This window comes from Hipposideros armiger, unplaced genomic scaffold, assembly GCF_001890085.2.
Source record: "Hipposideros armiger isolate ML-2016 unplaced genomic scaffold, ASM189008v1 scaffold_331, whole genome shotgun sequence".
NCBI lineage: Eukaryota > Metazoa > Chordata > Mammalia > Chiroptera > Hipposideridae > Hipposideros > Hipposideros armiger.
The window spans coordinates 418,161-439,743 of record NW_017731681.1 but is presented as its reverse complement, the minus strand read 5'-3'; the positions used below and the strand labels follow the sequence as shown (position 1 = coordinate 439,743).

At 45.9% G+C, this 21,583-nt stretch overlaps 1 protein-coding gene across 1 annotated transcript; it reads right to left on the bottom strand.

Annotated features, from left to right (window-relative positions):
- Nucleotides 1-985: 985 nt before the first annotated feature.
- TCP11 (t-complex 11) lies at nucleotides 986-12,036 on the bottom strand. Its single transcript, XM_019660848.1, has 8 exons — nucleotides 11,978-12,036; nucleotides 9,680-9,800; nucleotides 5,737-5,957; nucleotides 4,353-4,489; nucleotides 3,894-4,111; nucleotides 3,616-3,797; nucleotides 1,942-2,105; nucleotides 986-1,218 (listed from the first exon to the last, which is right to left on the bottom strand). Exons 1-8 carry the CDS (start codon nucleotides 12,019-12,021, stop codon nucleotides 986-988), a joined length of 1,320 nt encoding a protein of 439 aa, XP_019516393.1. The 5' UTR covers nucleotides 12,022-12,036.
- Between the last annotated feature and the right edge of the window lie 9,547 nt (nucleotides 12,037-21,583).

Here is a 21,583-nt window from a genome sequence, read left to right as displayed (position 1 = left end):
TTCATCCAGCCCCAGTTGGCACAGTGCTGCAGACCCTGCAACAGAGGAGGGAGATGAAGCTCGTACTATTTCTCGACTCCTTTGAAACCTAACCTTCAGGGGAATTTGGTCCTAGAAGTGAGGTTCCTAATAATTTCTTTCAGCCATGCCCAATCCTGAGCTGAAGTGGACAAAACAAATTTCTAACTTCCAGGGGTCGGCTGAGTGGCTCAGTTGGTTAAGAGTTGGCTTAAGAGCACGAGCTCTGAGCAACAGGGCCACCAGTTCGATTCCCACATGGGCCAGTGACGCGCGCCTGAGCTGAGCTGTCGCTGAGCTGCCAACAGGTGGCAGGACGGCTCAGCTGGTGTAACAACAAGATTGCCTGTTCGATGGTGGCTATGCCCACCCGCAACTAAGACTGAACTCGGCACCTTGAGCCTAGAGGCCACGAGCTGCCCATGAGCAGCCAGATGGCGACTGGCGCCCTCCACAACTAAGATTGAAGAACAACTTGGTGGGTCCCCCTCCCCCAATTCCCCAATAAAATCTTAAAAAAAAAATTTTTTTTTCTAACTTCCTGAGAAGCCCTTATACTCACATTTTGGATAATTCCAGAGCATTCTCAGAGCCCTCAGAGAAATGCTTTACCCTTAGACAAAAGAACGCTAGCACTTGGGTGTCTTAGCTTCTTGGCTTCTCCTGTTGAAGGGAACACCTAGCCAGTGGAGGAAAAACTGGGGGCCTGTTGGCTTCTTAGCTAGTTGGGGGCCGAGGGCACAGGGCCTGGCCACAGCTCAGCACAGGAAGAGGGGTTTTCAGCTCACAAGTTTATTTGTGAATGAATTTGGGCCAGCTGGCTTCACACGCTTGATCACTACGCCCCGGCACTGGCTGCAGCGGGGGTGAAAGGCATACTGCTTTGCCGGTCACTGGTGATATCACCCCAGGAAAATGATGGGCTGCCCTTCTGGGTCCAAGGTGCCAGGGCTTGGAGCCAGTGCTGTCAGAGAGACTCCACCGCTGTTTCCAGCTCCTGGCTTGGCGGGATGAGGGTTTTGAGGATTTCTGTGTAGTAGGGGCCAAACACCTGCTGATTATGATGCGTTAGGCTGACAAACTTTTGACCCAGTTCGGCCAGTTCTGCTTCGATGAGGGTTAGGCCTCCAGGGAGGTCTAACAGAGACCGCTGCACACCAAGGACCAAACAGCATTTGAGAAACAAATGGATCCGCTGATCTGTGGGCAGGAAAAGACAGAGAGAAGGGAACAGGCAAACAGCTTTCAGGGAGAAATGCTGCCCCTGCACTCATCCAAGTTCTAGGTTCACTGAGCTACTCACTAACCCACTTGCTTAGCTAAAGAAAAGCAAATTTGTTTTTTGGGGCAGGGGGCTGCTATCTAGCTCCCAAGTTCAAAGCCAAGATAAAAAACTAGTGGGCTAGTAAATTTTTGATGATTCACAAGACTCCTTAAGTATCCATCAGTTAGGTCCTACTGAGTATTTGACATAACAGGAGGATCTTGGACTGTTATGTCTGAGGTTAAGAGCAAAGCCAAGTTCACAGCCTCCCTTCCAACGTGGGTGGGAGTCCCTGCTAGGGGACCATGTCCTCAGCATAATTCAGCAGCAGTTTCTTGTTGGCAGGCGGTGGATGTCACAGGTCCTAGCCTGCACTCAGAAAATGACCAAGGCCAGGGCTGACTTAACCAGGTTGGTTGGACAGTAGGCCACACCTAGAAGTCATGAATTCCTGGGGTACAAATCTTCCTTAAAACCAGAGTCAGTCTTCAAACTAAGAAAATATATATTATTTTTAACCAGCATTTTGAAAACACTAAAGCCTAAACAGTGACTAGCCCAATGATCATGCCTTTGACTGTTAAACGGTTCAGCCACTGACTTCCAGGGTTGGACTCTACCTCTCCCCGCAGCGCTCTCACCCCCCACGGCACGCTTACCGATGACACTGCGGACGCAGTTCTCCTCCTTGGCAATGCTCTGCAGCTGTCCAATCAGAGACGCCGTGCTGTCACTGCTCAGAGCAGCAAGGCCCATGTTCTTGAGGCTTTGATGAATTTCCTGAGACACCTGTTCACTCACAGTCAGCATAGCCTCCTCGGGCCTAGACCATGAAGGAGAGGAAGCTGGTACCACCAGGTGGCTCTGGCATAGGCCCAGAGCCTGGGAAGCGCCATACAGCAGCTATACCCACCTGAGGGCGTCTCCCAGCTGTCTTCCTGCCCTCAGCCCAGCCCCGGGGAGCAGCAGAGGTCAGTGGGTAGGTTCAGTGTCTTCAGTCTCCACTTTAACCATCAGATACCAACTACTATCTCATACGGTACTGTGCTCTACTTCTTAGTAAACACGATAAAGTCTATTCCGGACAAGGGTTTGGTTCTGCTTTTGGATCAACTCAGTATTCTTTAGGCCCATGGAATTTATTTATATAAAGAGGGTGCCAAAACAATGTAGACACATTTTAAGAAAAGAAAAAACTATTAAAATTGTAATACTCAATATATACTGATAATAAAAGATGAATACGGGCCGGCTGAGTGGCGCGTTGGTTAAGAGCTGGCTTGGGACGCCAACTCTGTGCAGCAGGGCCCCGATTTGGATCCCACATGAGGGCCAGTGACACTGCCCTCCACAGCTAAGAAGGTGAACAACAGCTCAACCTGGAGCTGGGCTGCCGTGAGTCGCCTGGGACAGTGTAGGCTGCAGCCCCTGCTGCAGTGGGCTGCCATAAGCTACCGTGTGTGTGGCCGGTTGCCAGCGTGAGTGGCCAGCAGCGGGTGTGAGCTGCCAAGAGCCGCTGTGAGCAGCTGTCCAATGGCCGGCGACCAATCTGCCTCACCCGGGAAGAGCACAATGATAATACCAACATGGGCCAGTGAAGCGACGTCCTCCACAACTAGACTGAAGAACAAAAAGGACAGCAACTTGTCTATTCCCCTTCCCCAGATTCCCCAACGCTGTTCCCCTCTCCCAATTAATTCCCCAATAAAATCTTTTAAAAAAACAAAAAACAAAAAGATGATTACAAGTCACGTTTGACTTCTGCAATTACAAGAGGTGCTCAAAGTGGTTACCATCAGCGTAATTTTAATGCATTTTTTTCCTTTCTTAAAATGTGTACACACTTTTTTGGCACCCTCTGTATATGTGTACATCCATTTTTAAGACTTTCTCCGACATTTCCCACAGTCATCTGTCCCACTCTCACCAGTTCCAGTGAGAAGCCTAGCCTCTGACCCCGCTGCTGTGATGCCCTGCACACAGTGGAGGTTCAGTCAGTGCTGCTGACCATTCAGTTCCTAAACACACACACGCCCAGCCCACTGCACTGCCATCCACTCAGCCAGGTAACGGCTCCTTGCGGCAAACATGATCATGAATCATTTTGTAACAAACTATCCTCCAAGTTACTCTTTCTGGAATAAAGTTTTATTTTTCTTTGCCACAAGCCTCAAGACCACTTATGGAAAGACAGGGACAACCTCCGTGGATGAGCCCATGGGGCCTTTCTGTGGTTTGGGTGGAACGTAAGCAATCATTCAAGATCTGCCGATCATGAATCGCATACCACATATCATCAGCTCTAAGAAAACAAACAAACCTGTGCATCTCACCTGGAGCTAAACTCCTCCATGAGGGCTTTGGTGATGCATTTCAGCTTATCCACAAACTGAGGTGAGCCAAACAGAACACTGCCAGAGAAGCTCCCGGCCACCAGCAAGACTGAGGCCAGGACGGTTAACTGGTGAAGCTGGGACTGCAGCTCCTGCAGCCGGTCTCTGTCCCTCAGCAGGGTCTGAGGAAGCAAGGAAGGACGACGGGCTGTCAGAGAGGAGGGTCCTGATGAAGTCCTGAACACAAAACGACAAGGTGGGGCCCCACGCAGGCCTACCTCAGGAAACTCTTTATTTTCAGGGTCCCAGAGAAGAAGGTTCAGGAAACCCTGGGATAGCACCATGGCAGGGCTGACGGGCTCTGGGCTGTTGGCTGCCTCGTTTGGGGATGGGCAGGCCATACTGGAGGAGTCGGGAGCATCAGGGCAAGTTGGAGGCAGCGCGGTGAGGTCTGCGGCCGCTCGGGTCAGCCATTTGGTGGTGTGATCGAGAAGGCCTGTGACAGGAAGTGTGTGAGCGGCCTCAGCTCCCGCATCCCTGAGGCTGCAAGGCTAAGGTTCTTTTCTCAATGAACAAATGCTTTGGGTGTCTTTCTGTCTTAGAAGGCTGTTCCTTCCCCCTCCCGCTACCTGAAGAAGAAACTTCCTGTTCCTTAAGAGACAGAATACTCTCCAGCATCATACAAGTCAGGCCCAAGGTCAGACAGTCCCACCGCTGCCCTCAAGTTGTGTACATACTAGGCTGCTTGTTGAGGAGTTCCTGGAATTTAGCCCGTTCATGCTGGATGGAATGTTCCTGTAGGTGGGGCTGAAGGCTCTGGATAGTATAGTTTACCATGTCCATTTTCATCAGGCCCAGAACCTGAAAGATCCCTCTGACATAAGAGAAAACAGAATATTGATACTATGACAAGAAATCTAGTGAGAGGGGTTCCAACACAAGGAGTATTCTTGTATTCACTGTATTCTAAAATTAGGAGGGGCTTTAAAACTAACTTAGTCCAGGGCCGGCCGAGTGGCTCGATGGTTAAGAACTCGCTTGGGATGCCAGAGGGCCCCGGTTCGGATCCCACATATGAGGGCCAGTGACACTGCCCTCTACAGCTAAGATGCTGAACAACAGCTCAACCTGGAGCTGGGCTGCTGTGAGTCGCTGGCGACGGCGTAGGCTGCAATCCCTGTGGCAGTGGGTTGCCATGGGCTACCGTGTGTAGCCAGCAGCCAGCGTGAGCGGCCAGCAGCCAGCGTGAGTGGCCAGCAGCCGCAGTGAGCGGCCGTCCAGAAGCCGGCGACTGATCTGCCTCGCCAGGGAAGAGCGCAATGATGGTGCCAACTTGGGCCAGTGAAGCAGTGTCCTCCACAACTAGATTGAAGAACAAAACGACAGCAACTCGTCTGTTCCCCTTCCCCTAATTCCCCAGTACTGTTCCCATCCCCCCAATTACCCAATAAAAATCTTAAAAAAAAAAAAACTAACTTAGTCCAAAAAAAAACAAACAACAAAAAAAAAACTAACTTAGTCCTGCCTCCTAAATTTACAAAAGATGACATGTGGCCCAGGACCCAAGGCCCAGAGTGAGTGAATGGCAGAGCCAAAACCAGGAAAACCTGTGGACCTGGAAGTCTCTGAGCTAGATCTCTTTCCACAGTGGTCATTCTGGTGTCTCTTAAGAAAAGGTAGTCAGCAGAAGAAAACACACCAGAATGCTAACAAGTCTCTCTGGGAAGTGGGATTGCAGGTGGTGCTATTTCTGATCCTATTTCTGGGCCAATCACTTTAACCTTCCCGTCATACACCCTCCATGTCCCCCTTGCCCCATATTGTATGAACTTCAACGAGAAGACTTGGGGAAGTAATGTTTGGACTCCTTGGGAGAAAAGATGACATATGCTCGCGTTTTATGGTAGGATGTTACACAGGGGGCCCACTCAATCTAAAAGGATAACCAAAGATGGCAAGGCCATCTTTGGAAAAGGAAAGCTAATAGGCCAGAGAGAAGGGGTTAGTCAGCTAGAGCCAGCCAGACAGGGCGCTCTCCGCCAGCGTTCAGGCCAGCTTCTGCCAGCCCAGCAGAAGAGGCAGGTTTAAAAAAAAAAAAAAAGGAAGAGAGGCAGGTTTCACCTCAGTAAGCAAACGGGGTCTGCAATATTCTCAAGTTTCTGCACGGCTTCATCCCGAACTGGTGCGCACAGCAGAGTCATCATGTTGAGGACACGCTTAGAGTGGTGAAGGACACACAGGGCCCCGCGTTCTACCTCCCACCTGAGGAGATCCATGTCCAGAGCTTCTTTGATTTCACTTCTTAGGCGGTTCTGGCGTGGTAACAGCAGCGAGAGCAGGATCTGTCCAGGAAACAAAGTCAGAGGACTTGCCTTCAGTTTAGAGTCCCAGACTTTCTCTAATGGACAAACACTCTCGCCAAAGACATCCCAGCCTGTGGCTTTTAAGGATCAAGAAATCAGGTTCCTAAATTCCCTAGAGAGCACTATTTATCTTTGTTTAGGGGCCAATAATATCCAAGGCTTTAGGGGATCAATTACAGCAACATATATTATTATCTAGGCAGAATGAGATAAAGGGATAATAAAATCAAGGAGTGTGGTAAAACAGAAACACAAACTGGGGGCTGGCCGAGTGGCATGTTGGTCAAGATTTGGCTTGGGACGCCAGCTCTGAGCAGCAGGGCCCCGGTTAGGATCCCACATGAGGGCTAGTGACGCTGCGCCCTCTACAGCTAAGATGGTGAACAACAGCTCGACCTGGAGCTGGGCTGCTGTGAGTAGGCGTAGGCTGCAGTGGGGCTTCAGTGGGCTGCCGTGAGCTACCGTGAGTGGCTGGCAGCCAGCGTGAGCTGCCGTGAGCTGCTGTGAGCGGCCGTCCATCCAGTGGCTGGCGACTGATCTGCCTCACCTGGGAAGAGTGCAATGATCACAATACCAACATGGGCCAGTGAAGCGACATCCTCCACAACTAGACTGAAGAACAAAAGGACAGCAACTTGTCTGTTCCCCTTCCCCCGATTCCCCAATAAAATCTTTAAAAAAAAAATCTTTAAAGAAAACCCAAAAAACACAAACTGCAACAAATATAAAATACACACCATGACATGGTGATGAGGTACTCTTCATTTTATAAAGCAGGCACTTTTGAGATTTTACTTCAAAGAATAAGGATAAAACAAGCAAATGAACTGCTAAGAGGAACTGGAAATAGCCCATTTGCCTGTGAACAGAGACTCTTCTTCATCTCTGTGCCTCTGTAACATACAGGACACGGTGGGGGTGAGGGGTGGGGCTCAGTGAGCATTTATTTAATTGAATGGACCACTGTGTTGTCATAGCAAGATCCCATGTTTAGCTTCTTCTTAAACAAAGTGCAAGGTGCTCCACGTTGTCTATGCAAATGGTAAATGACGCCAGTCATCGATGTGGAGCCTGTGAGTTCTGAGTCTACCCTTCAGTGCCGACAATGAAAGTGCAGCCGGTCCCTTTCTGCAGTTTTACTTTGCTGACTGGCACAAAGTTAGGGTTTGTTAGTAGAGGATGCTAATGAGAAACGAAGACTCCTCCTTCCTGGTCCTGGTGTGCTCCCCCTCAGCCAGCTCCCACTGCATTACAGCTCCTCTCTGCTCAAATGACTGCCTGCTTTCCTTCTCCTGATTGGACCCTGACTGATACAAAATTGGTACCATGAGTGAGGCTCGAACTCAATGGCCATTTGTCCATTGGATCTGATGAGCAGGAAGCAGCAAATATTGTAGATACCGTAGAAAGACATGCAAACTGGAGGACGGCAGATAATCCCCACAAAAATTCAGCAGCCCATCATCTCAGTAAAACTGCCAGAGCTTCAGTCGCCTGCATCTTGTGAAGCTAGTCCCTCCAAGGTGAAAGACAAGTTGCTGTACCTCAAACCACCCACCATGAAAAAAAAGGCACAATACTTAACAGGTCTTTTTGGATTTTCAAGGTAACCTACACCACATTTGTGTTTTGTGAATGCAAAAGGTGCTCTGTAATCAATCTGACAAGTTAAGTGACTGAAAGTAATCTCACAGGGTGACCTGATCATAAATTCCTAAATGGGCAGGTTATGGTGGGTAGTCACACCCCAGGCCTGCAACCTCTTTAGTAAAAGGTTTATCCTTGCCTTAAGTCAGTCCTGCCCACTGTTTCTATGCATCTAGGTTAAAACACCTTTGAACTTCCAGAGTAATCTTATTCAGACCCCTCAAGAGAGTAAATAATCTTGTTAACTATAATCTTCCTTACATTCCCTCCTTAATTCAAAATGTATAAAAGAAACTGCAAAACTGTCATTCTCTGGCACATTTGAGATTTTGCTCCACAGCATGGTGTCGTCGGTTTGGCTCAAATAAACTCAGGCTCTTATAAAATTCTCCACAGGTTTGGACGTTCTTATGTGACCCTCATTTAGAGTCACTTGTGAGGTTGTCAATTTCAGGTAGGACCCAGAGCCAGAAGTCCAGGCTGCCGTAAGTGCTGCTCTACCATTTGGGACTTAGGATCCAGCAAGTTCAATGATACTTGAAGTGTCCGTGGCAAGTAAGGACACTGTACTGAGCCTTTGGCAAGCACCCATATGAGCATCACAGTACAGATCTCTAGGACACTGGGGCAAATATATGCCCTTTTCTGAAGATAACTATTTGCCTTCTGAAAAACAATTTCTGGCTTGCTCCTAGGCCTTGATCAAAAGTAAATACCTCACCATACGACACTGGGTGACCATGTGGTCTGAGCTTCCCATGAGGAGCTAGGTGTTATCTGACCTATCTGGTCATAAAATTAGACAGTTCCAGAATTCAAATGTGTGTAGAAATGTGCATATGGGAGCTAAGTCACCAAAGGAGTGGAATGTGACATTTGTCAATTTATTATCTCTTAGCACCAAATCCATCTTTCCTTTCTCTGCTCTGAGAAAAAGGAACTCCTTTAAATGTTTCCTTTACCAGATGGTAACTTTTAAGCTTCATCTGTAGAGGGCACTATTAATCATTTTTCTGTGCTGTATAACCAATTACCATAAACTTAGATGCTTAAAACAGCGTATACATTTATTATCTCACAGCTTCTGTGGGTCAGGGGTCCAGGCACAGTTTAATGGGGTCCTCTTCTCAGGGTCTCCAAGGCTATAATGTAGGTGTCAGCTGGGCTGCATTCTCATGTGGAAGCTTGACTGGGGAAGAAGTTCAAATTGTTGGCTGAATTCATTTCCTGACAGCTGTGTGCTTGAGGGCCCCAGCTTCTAACTGGCCATTGGTTGGATGCTGGTCCTAGAGGCCACCTTGCCATGCGACCCTCTCCAGAGGCAGTTCACAATGTACCTGTTTGCTTCTTCAAAGCCAGCAGGACAACATCTCTCAGTCCGCTAAGAGTCTTAGGTAACAAAATGTGACATCCCACCACCTCTGCCACATTCTACTGGTTAGAGGCAAGTTACAGATCTCATCCTCACTCAAGGAGAGAAAGGATTATACAAGGGTGTGTATCACTGGGGGTCCGCTGAGGGTGTGTACACCATGTACTAGAAAAACATTCCAAAGGGCAAGAGCTTTTCTCTCGGGCTCTGGAATGCCCCCTTGGCAGGCTCCTGCAGTATGTGTGGCTTTGCCGGCAGCCAGCTCCTGCAGCTTGAGTGACGTCTCCAGTGCCAGGCTGCTGCAGCACAGGCTGGTGCTCTAGCCCTAGCACCTGCAGTGTGCGGCGGTCAGCAACTTCCCCTGGCACAGCGGTGCCCTCTCCAATGAGTCCTGGGGTGCTCTATGTCAGCTCTAGGGAGACGGTGGGCCCTCCTTGTAGCTGATATTCCAGTGTTCTTTAAAGTTCTCTTTGCTTCTTACTGGCCCAAAGCCCTCATTTCTCCAATTCCCTGTTATAATGATTTTTATATTAAAACTTCCTTGTTGAAATTAACGTGTGATTTTTGCCTACTGATTAGATTCACAGACCACGTTCAGTTAGGATTTGCTAGCCACTGACATTCGAATGAGCTGGGAATGTCCAGGAACTTTACATCTACGAATGGAACATTGGTCACTCACCTCTTTAATTTCTTGCAGAAGCTCAAGAGCACAGCTGAAGTCTGGGGGAGTAGCTGATAGTTGCTGTTTAAGATGATCCCAAAAGGCATCGTGCATTTTCTCCTTGACCTTGCCTTCCAGGCTGTACAAGGGTTAAATAAACAAATCACTTTCTCTATCCAAAAACTGCCATAAGACATTATCTCCTAAGCCCCAGACCAGTGTTCGTATGATAAAATGCCATTATATTGACAGGGAAAGGCCAGGAACTGTTTGGACTGCATCAGAGTTGAACAGCTGGGGTAGGCTTGGCTGTCAAGGGCATCCGCAAAAGCCCTCTCTCTGCAGTAGGAAGAGCCCTGCATAGCGGTCAGGCTGAGCTTTAGCACTGATTTTGCATCTAGTCTACATGATCTGTGACTCAGTTTCCATGTATGTAGACATAGCAATGAACTAAATGACCTTTCATTTTCTTATAGTTTTCAACCCTAAGAAAGGATTTTCCCTCTTTGAGAAGACCTGAATACCCACATATATTTCCAAATCGGCAGGTCTAAAATTGAATTCACCATCGTTCCCCTCCACACTTGTTCCTCCTATACTCCCAGCCTCCTGTAGCCAGTCACGGAAGCCAGAAAGATCAGTCTTTTTTTCCCCCTTAGAAAGATAGAAGAAGCAAAGACTATTCAATTTAGAAAGGACAGTCGTTTCCACAAATGGTGCTGAAACAACTGGACATCTGCAAAAATACGAATCTAGACACAGACCTTATACCTCCCACAAATGAATCATAGACGAGTAACCTCAAACTCTATTTCAACCTTTTTCCAGAGATAAACTTTGCATCACCTTACTCGAAAACCCAGCTCTCAATAGGACTATTTCCCCTGCTCATTTGTCCCTCTCTCATTTCCTTGACCTGCTCCCCTACCCCAACTCCTTCACCACCAGCTCTTTAGCAGAACCTCACTCTCCCTGCTGCATTTTTCTCTTCTCCTGCCAGCTGTGAGAGAGGTGCTAGGAGTCTGGATTTTGGTGGAAACCTGTTCCCAGAACTGTGCTTGGCACGGGCACCTGTTGGCACCAGGCAAGGGCAAAGCAGAGCACGCAGACCAGGCAGCAGCTTGTGGCAGGGAATGGCACTTTGGTGACACATTCCCTGACACTGCCAAATAACAAAGCGTTTAAGGAAGCCGACTAATCACAAGCTACCATTATTTATTCTGGCTATTGTTGGGAAATTAGAGCTGTTTTAAAATGTAAACTCTGACAGTGAATGTACCCACTTACCTGCTAATAAGCCAGCAGAGCCATTCAATTCATACTTACTGAATGGTTCTTATTTACTGATTGCAATGTCAATAGAACTAAGAAGAATCAAAATAAAGCTTGATGGAGGTGGGGGAGTATTATTTATCAACAAGGTTCTGACCCTAACTCATAAATTAAGCTAATTATGAAGCCAGGAAAAAAAGAGTTAAAAATGTCACTATTAGAAAATTAACCATTTTATCTGTGCCTGTTTAATCTGTGATCACTTAAAAGAGTAACTGATAGGAGCTATGTGTAGGCAGCTAGCAAAATGACCCCAAAGATCTATAATTCCTGGTATTCACACCCTGGTGTAATCCCGTCCCCTGGAGTGTGGGCTGGGTTTAGTGGCTCCCTCCTAAGGGGACAGAATGTAGCAGGGACATGGGATATGACTTCTGACATTAAGTAACAAAAAGACTGTGGTTTCAGTCAGGGGCACTGGCTCTCACACTCTCTTTCCCTTGCTCTGAGGGAAGCCAGCTGCCACGTTGTGAGCTGCCCTATGGACAGGTCCACGTGTCCAAGAAGGAGGGGGGCTCTGCCAACAGTCAACAGACTGACTGCAATGTCACGAGAGACCGCGAACCAGAGGCACACAGTTAGTTAAACCAGGCCATATTTCTGACCCACAGAAACTGAGATAATGAACGCCGTCATTTTAGCTGCTAAGTTTGGGGTAATTTGTCACGCAGCAATAGCTAGCTACTCCAGGCCACTTCCTCCATATCTGTCGGAGAAGATCTGAAATCCACCCTGTCCCAAAGTGAACATTTCAACAATTGCTTTGGTGTATTCACTGGTTAAATAACCTTTGCTTCGCGCCCCTCTGATACTAATAATTATAATTGATTACTCTTCTGTTTAAGTTGTGGCGACCTCTTAAAGGCTTATATCCAAACATTGATTGTATTATTAAATAAAAATGCTTTAAGTCTGGTCAGAAGCCATTAGTGCTAAATACCTCTGCCAGGATGAATGAAATGGTAAAGTGAGGAGAGCCTGTACCTGTTTGGAGGTAAAACTTCTTCCATGTGAAAATCATGATTCATCCCAATCTCGTTGCTGAGCTTTGAAGCGTCATTACCTGTATCTACCAGACCTGTGACAGAAAGAACTCATGGTGGACAACAGTGAACCCACACGAGTCTGAATTCCTATTTTACTCAGAGATTCGCTCCACTGCGGAGCGAATCTCTGTGTAAAATTTGGATTCACACTGATCTTACACAAACTCATTCAACCATTCTAGTCATTTACGTTTTGTGACTCTAGGCCCCTTGACTGGGCCTCTCATAGTCCAGCATGGGGGGGGGTGAGGGAGGGCAGAGAAGTTATTTTATAATAAATAGAAAGTGAAACTGATTAAAACTTTTCTCTCACAAAGTAAAAATAACAATTAAGCAGCAAAGAAACAATGGTTTACTTACAAAAATAAACATTTATTATGATAAACATGTATTGATATTATGATTCCACACTTCTCTTCCAGCCTCTGATAAAATAAAATTCTCCACACAGATAGTGCTGAATGGTGCCAATGTCATTTGGTCTGCTATACCAACAGTTCTCAGATTTAAGATTTCACAGACTAATTAATTTTCCAAAAAGTGAGCAACTGACAACAACTTGCCAACTTTCTGTTTGGCCAAGTATGGACAGTGAAACAAGCAAATGAAAAAACAAACAAACAAAAAAACCTACTCTACCACCATCAAAACCATCATTTCATAAAAGAAAGGATAATGTAACCTCCAAAAGAGCAGAAAGGGAATACTGTCAGAAGGAAGACTGATCTTTTAAATGGAATCAATTTAGCTTTAGGAAAAGCTCATTACATCTTTATTTCATTTTACTAAATATTGGGTTGTCGGAAAAATCATGACATATTTTTTTCTATGTTTTTCGTTCAAAAATGCGTCATGACTTTTCTCACAACCCAATAGATTGCTAAGAATTTTTTCATAAGCCAGCATTTGAGAACCACTGTTCTAGGTTCTTAGTAAAGACCTAGCTGATAGCATTCTCATATAATAAGCATATATAGTAGTTATAATGATTACTTGGCTTGAAAACGAAGTTGCACAGAAGGAATCATATTTTTTCACTCTCTTTCAATGAAGCTTCGTGTTTTGTTCACAGAAAAGTATTTGGCTCCAAGATGTGGGGCGGATATAAATGAACTGGGATTGGCCATGACTTGGTAATTGTTGAAGCTGGGTGATTAAATGGGGATTTGTTACACTAGCCTCTCTACTTTTGTAAATGTTTAAATTTTCCATTAGTAAAATGATTTAAAAATGGAAAAACTTATTGTAAAACAGGGGTTACACAGGAGAATGCCTTTATTCTTAGAAGATACATGATGAAGTTTTTAGAGGTCAAGCCATGACTTTAGTCTCGTTAAGAGAAAAAAATAGAGAAAACATGTGCAACGAATCCCCGCTTAGGTAAACATAAAGGTGAATTGAACCTTAAGTGGATAGTTTGAAGTGCCCTTTACTTTTCAGCCTCTCTGAAGTTTTAATTCCAGCCAAAATGGCAAAATACAGTCAAATATGCAAATAGACTTATCACTAATTTGAAATGAGAACTAAGAAAAAAATCTTCAGAGGCTGATCTATAGCAGCTTATTGAAAAACTGAGGGAACTATTATACACTTTCCAATGCCAACAAATCAAAGGCCTGCTTTGACAAAATCGCCCTGTTGCTAACCACAGCATTAAGCAACTCCAACAGCTGCAAAATTCAGGAAAAGGGAGGGCTCGGAGAGAATTTAGAGATCAAATGCAACTAAGGTAGATTTTAAAATCCAGATCCCAAGGACAAACACATTTTCAAGATAATATAGTAAGTAACTTAACCAAGTCAGCCTAGTACATAAAATTTCAAATCTATTTTTTTTAAAGAGGAATTTGGTTATTCATTTTATTGAAAGTTGTTTTACCTACGGATTCATTCAAATAGCCACCTCAGTTGCTTAAATTGTATTTACAAAAAAAGTGACTTTCACCCCACCTCGGGCTCATATCTACAGAATACATACTTATCCCTAGTCGGGATTACAAAGCACCCAATTTGCCGCTTTAGTGCCAGTTTGTTAACCAGCAGCGACCCCACGTGGCTACAAGAGAAACAAATGTAATTCAACTTGGTAGCACGGCCTTGAAGTAAATGTTCCCATTTCAATCTTCAAGAATTTAACTCATGTTGTTGCATGTGGATAGGTCTTCAAGATTGATGACTGGTTAAACTCTCTGGAGCTTATTATAAGAGAAATGCAGGATGAGTCCCAGTGAGATTAGACCAACCGAAGTGACCGCGTGCCCCAACAGGAACACAAAAGAACATCTACTACAAGAGCTAAAGAATATGAACCCAGAGTAGTGTTATTTCTTGAGACAACAAAAGCACCGAGAGAACACAATTCCCATCTGGGATCATTTGGGTTCTTTAAAATCTACTCCAGGTGTCTGCCATTTTCCACCTACAAATTCTAAATACAACAAAGATGGCTTTGAAATGACTCAGCTTCAAATCGTGCCCGGTTCCAGTAATCACGCTTGGGTCCCTTCTTGCTCCAGGACCGAAAACTCTTTGAAGACCTCGTGGTCAATAGGGAGCCTAGAGATTAGGGTGGAGAAGAAAGGCAAACCAAAAGAGAGGGAGGGTGAAGGGAGCTGTGAGGCCACAGCGGCTGCGGGCCCTGAGCTGGCTCCTTCGACCTGATCCACACTCAGCACCCCCAAGAGGCGACAAGGCCGCCGGGGATGGACCTACGGGGAGGGTGGTCCTCGGAGCTGCTCTTGTTCTTCTGGGTCGGTCTTGGTGTTTCGGGCTTACAAGACCCGCTCTCTGCATCGCCAGGGTCCTTCGGGGGCACATTCTCCTCGACGCCCAGCATTTTGCTGATGGAACCTGGAGGTGGGGAGAAATGGCACGCTGTTGGTATCCAGGTAGGGGGCTCTGCAACTGCCAAGGGGCTGCTGAGGCCCAGCCCGTCGCACCCGACCTGGACAAACCAAAAGAGGGCAGTTTCGGGGTCTCTCAGGGGACGGTGGGGCAAAGGAACCTGGGGGACCAGGGACGGGGGAATCAGAGTGGTTGGAGCGTTGGACGCGCAACGAGGAAACTGAGGCCAAAGGGGCCGAGGCGCAGGGTGGGCGGGCGCGCTGGACAGGGCCCTTCCTCCACCGCCAGGCCACCTCCTCACCCGAAAAGCCCTCCCCAGGCCCGCTTGAGCCCAGCAGCAGGGGGAACCCCAGGCGCTCAAGTTCCGAGCCTCTCACCTACTCCCTGGCAACTGGACCCCTACTCTGGAGAGGGCTGGGCTGCTGAGCAACCTCGAAGCTCGGGCCGTACCATCGCGGCGGGGCGGCGGGGACGCACTGCCGGGAGGGGCCGGACAGCGGTGCGCAGATGACCAGGCCCACCCTACGCGGGTCCCCCGCCATCGACGCCCGGGCCGCTCGGTGGAAGAGTCCGGGTTTTGAAAACAAACCTCTGAGCGTCTCCGGGGCAACGGGGTGCAGTCACGTGCAGGCCCAGCCTCCCGCAGCCCTTTGGCCGCCTGGGATGGCAGGGTCGTCGTGCCCACGAAGCCTGGAGCCCCAGGCCTCTGGTTACATGGGCGCTGGGGCATGTCCCTCCCTGCCATCTTCCCCACCTTGCACGACAAAGATCACCTGGAACTACTAAGGAAGGGAAGGAGCAATATGTTCTGTTTCTATAGCTTGAGAAGCACAGAACCACAACCCAGAAGGGTTGTTTCCTGAGCACATCCTGGGCACATTGTGAGAAGGGGCTGTGTTCCCATTTTACAGGTGTGGAAACTGAGTGGCCTTTGTTCTCCGGTGGGCTGCTGGTCAGCAGAGGCCCGCGGGCTCTGCCCGCTGAATTCCTGGTCTAGGCCTCATCTGGGACCTGGGGCTGATCCTCGAGCTAACTGGCTCCACTTCACTGGCCTTTCTTGGTTCTGGCTCTGCTCTGTTGCCCCTGGAGTGACGTTTGGACCTGGAGTGACCACCTCCCCCACCCCCCCTTCCCCAATCCCTGCACTTTGGGGGGAAAAAATGAAGTTTCCACTCCACACTCTTCCATCCATCCTTCTTTATTACTCTGTCTTGATTTCTTACCACAAAAGCTTACTTTCTTAAAAAATAAATAAAAGATGAAAATATTGCCTGTAAGAAACCAAGTTCTCATTATAACCCTTGCTTTGTTAGTATGGAATGTGGATTTTTCTTGCACAACTTGTGCGTTTTGAAGGGAAAAATGAAGAGGCCCATGAACATTTCTGCTTAAGAAAGTCCGCTCAGCTCTGAGGCCCAGGAAGTTATAAGGGGGAGTAGCCTGGTAAAGTTACTGTTTAGCCATAGAGTATCTCAGACGGATCCATACTAAACCTGACCCTTCCTCCTCCTCACCCTTTCCTGGTATTTCCCTCAGGGATGTCAACTATGAAGCGGGCTGGCCTTCTCACAACCCAGGAGAAGTGGGGGGAACTTGTGTGACTTCAGCAAGGAGTTGAATGAAACTATGATTCTTCATTTTTACATAGGGAGATATATAGGCTGGGTTGTTGATTTATCTTTAAAAAAAAAAATCCAGAACTCTATTTGGGCATTTTTATTTTTGAGAGAAATTTTCCAGAACGACACCAGTTCTTTTCCCCACAAAAAATGGCATTGCCATAAAGCTCTTCCTGCTGATGCTTGAAATTACTCCAGCAGTTTATTTATATACATTACGCAGCTTCTTTAAGTGTCCTTTTAATACCCAAATTCTCTGGAACAGGCAGTGGGAAGAAATAGCGTGGGAGCACATGGTGGGGGTGGGGAAACTGAAGTCAGAAGAGGAGTAATAGATGGAGCAGGAGAGAAAGACAGAATTAGCGTTTTCCCAGGGTCAGCCGGGGGGCAGCATCCCATGACCTTTATCATTAATATATCAGAACTAACTAGGCAAAGTTACAAGTTGAGGGGAATAGAAAGATGATGTGAGAGATATAACCTCCTTCCCTTTGGGGTCTTAGTTAATAATAACTGATTTTTGTTTAATGATTTACAAAATGCTTTTACATTGCAAATCCATATGCCCTGCACACAATTCTACCTGTTCAGTAGGCAAGGTGGGCATTATTTTGGACCATTTACTAGAGCAAACTGGGGACCCGAGCGATTTCAGGCAGTTACCAAAAGTCACATGGCAAACAAGATCTTGACTCTTGATTATATATTGGGTTGTCAGAAAAGTCATGACGCATTTTTGCAACGAAAAACAAAAAATATGTCATGACTTTTCCAACAACCCAATACTTTTTCTTCATTCACACCACCTCCCTGACTCTGAGAAGCTGCATGAACAAGAAAATATAACTAACATGGAATGGTATGGTAAGTACCAGAGCTGGGGTACAAACAAGAGAGATCTTCCAGATGTTTGGATCAGTTCAAACTGTTCAAATACAACCTTTAGCCAGGATCCTAAGTGAGACTGTGTGTTATGGATTTCATCTTTGGAAATGGGTCTCTTGTTCAGCCTGGTTCCCTCTCAACCTCAGACTCTCTTCATACTCTCCTAATGGATGAAATTGGATTTCCCACATATGTCCATTATTTAGAGGGAATGCCCCCCTTCCGAGTAACTTAATACCTTTATCCTATTAAACTGCACCTATCTCAAAAGACCCATAAGACAAGTATTCATCAGGTAACCCAAGGACAGAAGTAAATGCCCTGTTTCCTCTGCAGTATGCCAAAGCTATCCACCCTGGGGTTCCCCCTTTTAGAGTAAGATATCATATGACTTTTATCTTTCATTCATAATACCCGGGGGAGCCAAAAAATGTATACAAGTGGACCCTTTGGTCAACGTTGCTCAAGCAGTAGTTCATCATAATCAGAAGTGTCTGGATGCTGATGGTAACCACTTTGAGCACCACTTGTAATTGCAGAAGTCAAACGTGACTTGTATTCATCTTTTGTTATCGATATATTGGGTTGTTGGAAAAGTCATGATGTATTTTTTCTATGTTTTTCGTTGAAAAATGCGTCATGACTTTTCCGACAACCCAATATATTGAGTATTACAATTTTAATACAGTTTTCCTTTCTTAAAATGTGTATACATTTTTTTGGCACCCTCTGTATATCCGTTTGTTTTAATACTAAGTCTATTTGCTCTCCTCACATCTTTGAGAATTCTTGTTCCAGGAGGAAGGGTTTCCTATACTCACTGGTACCCCTCTGTATATCCCGTGGGTACATACATCCCAGTTTGAGAAGCAATCTGAGAGAATTTCAGGCCTACAGCTAGAACATTCCTCCTCAACTGATTCCCCACATATGTGAGATCTAACCCAAACCCAATAGTATGATTTATTTTCATTTATTAAGAACACTATCCCACCAAAGCAAATTATACAGAAAGTTGGTCCTACCCACCAAGATATTCTGAAAGAGGGATGAAAAAAGACTTAGTAGTAAGAGAAATACTCCTAGGTGGCTACAAGTGGTATAGAACCACAGAATTTAAGAGGACTCCTGAATATGGATCTTCTAGCTTTATAAAATAAAATAACATAAACAAAAAAAACACCTCATTTTACAAAGGAGATTCTTAGGCTTAGTGAGGTTAAATGACTTGGGTAAGGTCACCACCAAATTTATGGAAAATTCAGGACTAGAACCCATATCGCAGTCTGTTTACTCCATAATATATAGAGCTAAGCAAGAGTAAAAGCTAATACTGTAAATAAATATTTACATTTCCCAAAGAAAAATGTAAACGATAGGCCATGGACTGGAAAAAGTAGGAGATGAAGTTAAATAGAGGCCGTGACTGCAAGTGTAAGAGAATATACTGGAAGATAAACAGTCAACTAAAGTGGTAGGGACTCGTAAATACAGGGTGGGACATTTAAATGGAACCATTTGGAGTCATGTAAACTGGGACTGACTTCATTATAGCCTCTCTCATGGTACAGAACCGCATGTCAAAACTATTTGCTTTCGTCTTTTTACAAATGTGTTTTCTTCACAGAACCCAAAAGGACTGTGAGAAGGGTTGAGGTAATCTGGGGGAAGTCAGGACATAGCCCTTTGAAGCTCAGAGTGACGTGTGATGGATGGGGAAACTGTTACTAATCTTTAAGGAAAGAGAGCTCAAAGAGAGGATAAAGAAGATTCTGGCGGCAGTGTTGACTGCCTAGTTGTCCAGACACATCTCCCTCCACTAGCGATAACTGACAGGCCCTGTTCCTTCCTGCTTCAGGGTCTTTGCACACGTTGTCCCTCCCATTTAGGGTGCTTCTCCCTCCTCTAGCACCCTCTCCCCTCACTGACTCCCTCTCATTCTTCAGGTCTAGCTTCTAAGGGCTAACTTCCTCAGAGAACCTTCTGTGGCCCTCCATTAGCTTCTCTTGACACCCTCTACATTTTCTTCATAGCTCTCACTACAGTTTGTAATTTGTGTTTGCTTACAATTCAGCGGTTCTCAACCTTCCTAATGCCGCGACCCCTTAATGCAGTTCCTCGTGTTGTGGTGACCCCCAACCATAAAATGATTTTCGTTGCTCCTCTATAACTGTAATTTTGCTACTGTTATGAATCGTCATGTAAATATCTTTTTGTTTTCCGATGGTCTTAGGCGACCCCTGTGAAAGGGTCGTTCGACCCCCAAAGGGGTCGCGACCCACAGGTTGAGAACCGCTGGCTTACATAATTAACCTTTACTGAATGTTTAACTCCCCCGTGAGACTGTCAGCTTCCTAAGAATAGAGCCTGTATGCATTTCATGCACCACTATGCCTGGAGTATAGTAGGTGCCCAATCAATACTTGTAAATTGAACAAATAGGCACAAACAGGGGAGGCAGCGGGTTGGAGGAGTGACCACTGCTCCCCGCACACTCCCGAAAAATCAGGCAAAGTGTGTCCCTAGGGACCCAGTTTTGGTTTCCAGTGTCTGTCTTTCTCTTTTTTGTCTCATAGACATGTGTCCTCTCTTTCTATATCCCCTCTGTCCTTAGCTGCCTGAGAGTCTTTGAAACCAGCAAAGACAACACCCGAAAGAAAAGGAAAGATGCTAAGGGTCCTGTGACACGGGGTCCCCCCTGAACCAGAAAGTGGCAGCAGGGGGCAGTGGCACCCTGGAAGAGTAATTTACAGAGGCAGGCTCCCGGTGAAGGAATCGCAAAGGCTCTCTCTCTCTCTCTCTCTCTCTCTCTCTCTCTCTCTCTCTCTCAAGCCAGGGTCAGCAGCAGCCCAAAGCCACAAACACTGACTTTAAAAGTCCCCATAAGAGCTGCATCTTTCGAGTCCCCAAAACAATCGCGCCTTGTGCCCCAGGACATGGTGCAAGTTACACACTTAAAGCAGTTTCCACAGAACCACATTCAGTTGGTTTTAAACTCTGGGGAAAGCTGGCAGCCTCTTTGTGGGTTTTTTAAAAAACTAGTTAGAGGGACAATTAAACCTTTATGGGCCCCAGAATGTACCTATGCAGACATAAATAAGGATCATTCTTCATCACCGGAGAGAATCCACTTTCTGGCAACAGGCGGATTTTTCTGCCATCGTAGGACAGCGTTGAGCTCACTGTCTGAGAGCCTTTATGATGAGGGCAGGTGACGGGGGGTCAACATGGGCAGAGTAAGAACTCTGACCTTAAGTTTGGCACAGGCCCTTTTTCAAAACGGACACATCGCAGGCCTTGGGCTTAGCTGGTCTTAAATAAATCACAAACTTCCAAAGCCTTCCCAGAAAGCTGCCAGGATTTGAGGCCAAAACTCATCTTGCTCCCTCCTTGTGTTACTTTGGGCCAAAATGGTCCATTTGTCAAAGAGTTCTGACTCCTTTATCCCCACTCTTACGACACAATACAATGCATTCACGTTTTACAGTGCAATGTCCTTGAATGGTCGGGATGATTTTTTTTTTAATGCAATAATATCATTAAATGCACCAGGGGGCTCGCTTCTTAAAGGAACCTTTGAGTGAATTCTTTTGTTAAGAGAATTGGTCTTTTGTAAGGGAAATCATCAGCCACCAATTTGTTTTCCAAATCTGAGGTTTCGCACAGGAGATTTTCTTAAACCAGGCCCACTTTAGATGGAGGCCTGTGCGTTTTCTTTATTTTTCTGACTTTGGTAGAGACAAGCTTTTCCTGAATAGACACTGTTGGGTAGGGATGCCGGAATCTCAAACACTTGAGAAATATTAATAAATCAATTTCAATCGTTCCTGTCATCCATAATTCTCTAGAACCACCAACCTAAATAAAGCAAAATATAGTGATCTCCTGACAAAGAATCCAGATTTGAGGGCCAATCTATTGAAGTCAATTTCAAAAGAAATGCAGAGAAAAGGTTTCTCTTTAAAAAAAAATTATTGTAGATTTTTTTTATTGTGGCAAGATACACAGCATAATATTTATCATTTTAACTATTCATAAGTATACAATTCAATGGCATTAAATAAATTAAATTCACAATGTTGTGTAACCATGACCACCACTATCTATCTATCTATACCCCTAACCTTTCATCATCCCCAATAAAAACTCTGTACCCATTAAACAATAACTCTCTCTCTCTCTCTCTCTCTCTCTCTC